The sequence below is a fragment of the Juglans microcarpa x Juglans regia genome, chromosome 6D, assembly GCF_004785595.1.
Source record: "Juglans microcarpa x Juglans regia isolate MS1-56 chromosome 6D, Jm3101_v1.0, whole genome shotgun sequence".
In the NCBI taxonomy this organism is placed as follows: Eukaryota; Viridiplantae; Streptophyta; class Magnoliopsida; order Fagales; family Juglandaceae; genus Juglans; species Juglans microcarpa x Juglans regia.
In genome coordinates this window covers 33,319,469-33,323,251 of record NC_054604.1, presented here as the reverse complement: position 1 = coordinate 33,323,251, position 3,783 = coordinate 33,319,469, and the positions used below count along the sequence as shown (strand labels likewise).

The 3,783-nt window shown below is 38.2% G+C and overlaps 1 protein-coding gene across 2 annotated transcripts; it reads right to left on the bottom strand.

The window, feature by feature from the left end:
* Positions 1–1,315: 1,315 nt before the first annotated feature.
* On the bottom strand, positions 1,316–3,568 carry LOC121233967 (probable WRKY transcription factor 15). Of its 2 annotated transcripts, none has more exons than XM_041129749.1 (4): positions 3,239–3,568; positions 2,466–3,135; positions 2,057–2,182; positions 1,316–1,710 (listed from the first exon to the last, which is right to left on the bottom strand). In XM_041129749.1, the coding sequence occupies exons 1-4, from the start codon at positions 3,375–3,377 to the stop codon at positions 1,560–1,562; spliced, it is 1,086 nt and encodes a 361-aa protein (XP_040985683.1). In that variant the 5' UTR covers positions 3,378–3,568; the 3' UTR covers positions 1,316–1,559. The 2 variants fall into 2 exon arrangements, with proteins under 2 accessions (XP_040985683.1, XP_040985684.1); XM_041129750.1 differs by having other exon boundaries at positions 1,674–1,760.
* Between the last annotated feature and the right edge of the window lie 215 nt (positions 3,569–3,783).

The following is a 3,783-nucleotide window of genomic DNA, read 5'->3' as shown; positions in this document are numbered from 1 at the left end:
AATTAATAAGTCCCAATTATTTTTCCCACCCCTCTGCCGTCTTCCCTTCAGGCTGGACTAGAGGTTTACAATATATATGATCTATTCTGTTACATGTAGTCACTTTTACGTATTTTACGTATATGTGATTGGCTAAAACAGTTATTTTATATTAAAAAAAGTGACACAGTCAATCATATTAATAGAGTGTGTAAAGAATACACAAAAATGACTGCACATAGAGTTTTTGATATGCAAATAGGCAGACAATGTCCAACATAGAAGAATATGAAGTGTTTCTGGAAAAATATCTCATGTCTGGAGTAGAAGAGAGAAATACACATTAAGTTAACCCTATAATATTTTCCTAAAAATATTTCTCGAACAATAAATTATATAAGATACATCGGATGTGAGATTACCTTGATCCGACTTTCTGGGCCTACTTTAAATAAAGCTTGTAAAACAATGAAGTATGAACCTTTGGGCTTTTTAAATGAGCCTAAGCCACACCTGGCACATAGTTAACTGAATAATGTATTAAACCAAGATGGAGAACCGAAGATGAAATAATCATTTCGAGGTCTTAAATTTGGGAGCCCACTTGGTTCATCTAGGTCTAGCTTTTACTTTGCACGTGATCCTGCAGTAGTACTATTTTTCTTCTTGGATCATATTTTGGACAAACATGGGGAGCTTTTAATTTGAAAGAAGTATAAGAACACATGGGAATTGGTTGCATAAAACCCAGTTAGAACAACAAAGGCCCTTTTTCCATCCAGTATTTTAAAAGCCCAAGTGGTATTTCATTGGTTTTGCTTGTAGAATATTAGACTATTAGTGTTATGTTATAATCATTGAAGAGTTCTTTGAAAAAAAGTAGAGATTTTTTCTTTCTAAACTGTATTTTTGTACTAGTTGAAATGTGCGTGAGTGAAGTTTGTCGCTGTACTTTGACTTGATTTGCAATTGAGAGAGAGAAGATCAAATGACTTCTGAAAACGAAACATCATCGTATGAAAACGTATCGACTTGTCCTGTTTTTGCCTCTACAATGCCTATTTTGTCTTAAAAATTATTCATCGTTACTAATGTTTAATGTATTTGTAGCATAAAGAGGTTGTGAACTGTCTAAATTAAACTCGCCTTAAAGACGCTGCGACAATGCCTAGCTGTACGTGTAGAATATTTTAATGTTAAGACGTTGGTGATTAATCTTAAACCGTGCTCAAGCTAGGAAAAATTAGTATGGTGGATAAAATCATTTCGTCTCTCATCCACGAGGAGACAGAAGATCACCATTTTCACAAGCTCAAATTTTCATAAACAGAATATATGTCTTATATGGAAGCACTAGATTGGGAAAACAAACACCATCACCATGCATGGCACTTAGCCACTGATCAGGAGTCATGTGTACTCATGCTCATGCTGTATAAGTTTTGACAATGCTTACTCTGATCATCCACCAGCAGGCCGTGTTTTCAATTCCAAGGAAATGGGCAGATCAGGAACTTCAGAGATGCAAAATTAAACCAGTTCCACTTAGCAGGAAAATGTTGGCATCCTCTAGATTTAATCTACGTACTGATGGGGTTTGAGTGATAAGCATTTCTCGAGTGGTTGTGCTCCCCTTCGTATGTCACAACCAACATGGTAGAATCCTCCACGCATCGTTCCACATGCTTTCTTGCAGGGCAGCCCCTCACGCTGCTGCATTTGTAGTAGCTCCTTCCCAAGACAAACCCAGAAACACACCAGTCAGAAATAAGCTTAGAACTCTGAAAAGGGTGAAAAGGGTGGGTGCAGACGAATATTCATAAGTCAAGATAGGTTTGCTAATGTTAGAACCTTAAATGTGAAGGCGTGAGTATGATAGTCAGAGTGGTTATGAATGGAGGGGGGAAAAAAATGAGTCTAGGCTCCACAGAACACAATCCTGAATGACCCAGAAGAGAAATAAACTTCGCAACTGTCAAACCTCAAGTATTTTCAGGAATAACCAATAATCAGATACAGGAGAATATTTAAACCAAATACAGAAAAAGAAAAGAAAAGAAAAGGAACATGGACATACCTAGGATGCGGAGATCCCTTTATGGACTTCTGCCCATATTTCCTCCAGGGATAATCATCGGGAGGTATGTCTGCTAGGTTATTGCTTAATGCCGGAACTCTTATAGTTCTCTTTATTCGCAGTTTCCTGTATGATAAACCGCAAAAGAAGAGGATAAGAAACATCATTAACAATCATTATCAGCTGGCAACCAGATAGCAAGTCAGGCGTATCTTCAAGTGTTGGACTTTCGAATTGTATCCGTCAAGAGACAACTTTTTTTTTTTTTTCTTTGCCAAAAAAAAAACTCTAGTTCTTGACAACAGAAATCTTTGTTCAATGTCTAGAACCATAAAAAGTGTCACGTGCATAAACCAAAAAAAGAAGGTGAAAGTGAAATTTGTTCACATGAAATTGAGAGAGGAAACACCTTCTCTTTGAGCAATGACATCCATCAGTTGAGGCTACGGATCTTGTACTAGCTTCACTTTGCACTCCAAACTTCCCCATGGAAGATAACAAGGAAGGTTCATTCCTAGAAGCCAAAACTTCAGATGATGAGTAGTAAATTGTCTGCTTATTGATGCTTCCATCCATACTGATCAAAGAAGGGACAGGCTGTTTGGAGAGTTCGTTCAGCCCCATGATAGACTTAGTCGCAGCAAAACTGGTTTCAGGGTAACATTGCTGCAGGGCCTTATTCTGTTTATACAATTTGATATTGTCGCTCTGAATCAAATCAGAAACTGATTTATCACTATGAAGGGGAAATAACTCTCTGACCATGCAGGGTACTGGAGTTGAATTGCATGAAAAATCTTGGGGCATAGAATTTGGACTATCCATCAGCTCAACAGGGTTTATTCCGCGGTAATTCGGCAAGGGACCCTTCCTGATGCTTCTAAAATGTGATGACATTGATCCCTCAAGGAGAGTAAGCAGTTTTCTGAACTCATTTTCTGCAGCTTCAGCAATCAGGCTCATTTCCTCAATGCTTCTTTTCTTGAGATTCTGACCAGAAATACAACTCAAAAGTTGATAGGCATGTCTGAAGCTATTCTGAGCAACCTCATGAATTTTGAAATCCGATCTTGGGGTCACTGAAACACAAACACCGGAAGCTTTTTCCATGATTCAATGATTAGACGCGGCGCAATATGTATTGATTACTCAGTAAGATGGTAATTTACTACATGAAACAACCTGACAAGGAGGGCAGAAGCATCATGAGAAAGAACCAAATTAACAACCATGAATGGTCGGTCGTGTTTTGCCCACTGGGACTGCTTGATCTGATGAAGTACGGGTTTTTGGACTCGAAACTGTCTTCTAATGAAACCATGTACGAGAAACCGCCAATGAATCAGAGCAAAAATGTTCTAGTGGTTCAGTGGGCAAAGTATTCAAAACCCACCACATGACGTTTTCGTAGTTTTTGATTTACACAACTGAATCTTAACTTGCTGCCCAGAGAGTCAAGGGTAGGTTAAGTTACATGGCTTATTAGCCAATTATTTATCGGGATAATCCTAAATGAGTAAGAAAGAACGTATGTGCACGCGTGTGTGTGTGTGTGTGTGTGAGAGAGAGAGAGAGAGAGAGGGTTGAAAACGTAGGAGAAATTACAAAGGTGATCACTGTCATTGCATGCTCATGTTTTTGCTGTGCTCTCCATATCGATCTTCAATTTTCAGGAAAAAAAAAAAGAAAAAATTGGAAATATCCGTCGTGGCCCATATCTTCAATTA

What these genes read in the sequence shown, in the direction of transcription:
- LOC121233967 (XM_041129749.1), bottom strand. Translation starts at nt 3,377, where the DNA reads ATGGTTTCATTAGAAGACAGTTTCGAGTCCAAAAACCCGTACTTCATC. An exon ending in GCTTCTGCCCTCCTTGTCAG is followed by an intron (nt 3,136 to 3,238) that starts GTTGTTTCATGT and finishes TTTGTGTTTCAG; the next exon opens with TGACCCCAAGATCGGATTTC. An exon ending in AAGGGATCTCCGCATCCTAG is followed by an intron (nt 1,711 to 2,056) that starts GTATGTCCATGT and finishes TGTCTTGGGAAG; the next exon opens with GAGCTACTACAAATGCAGCA.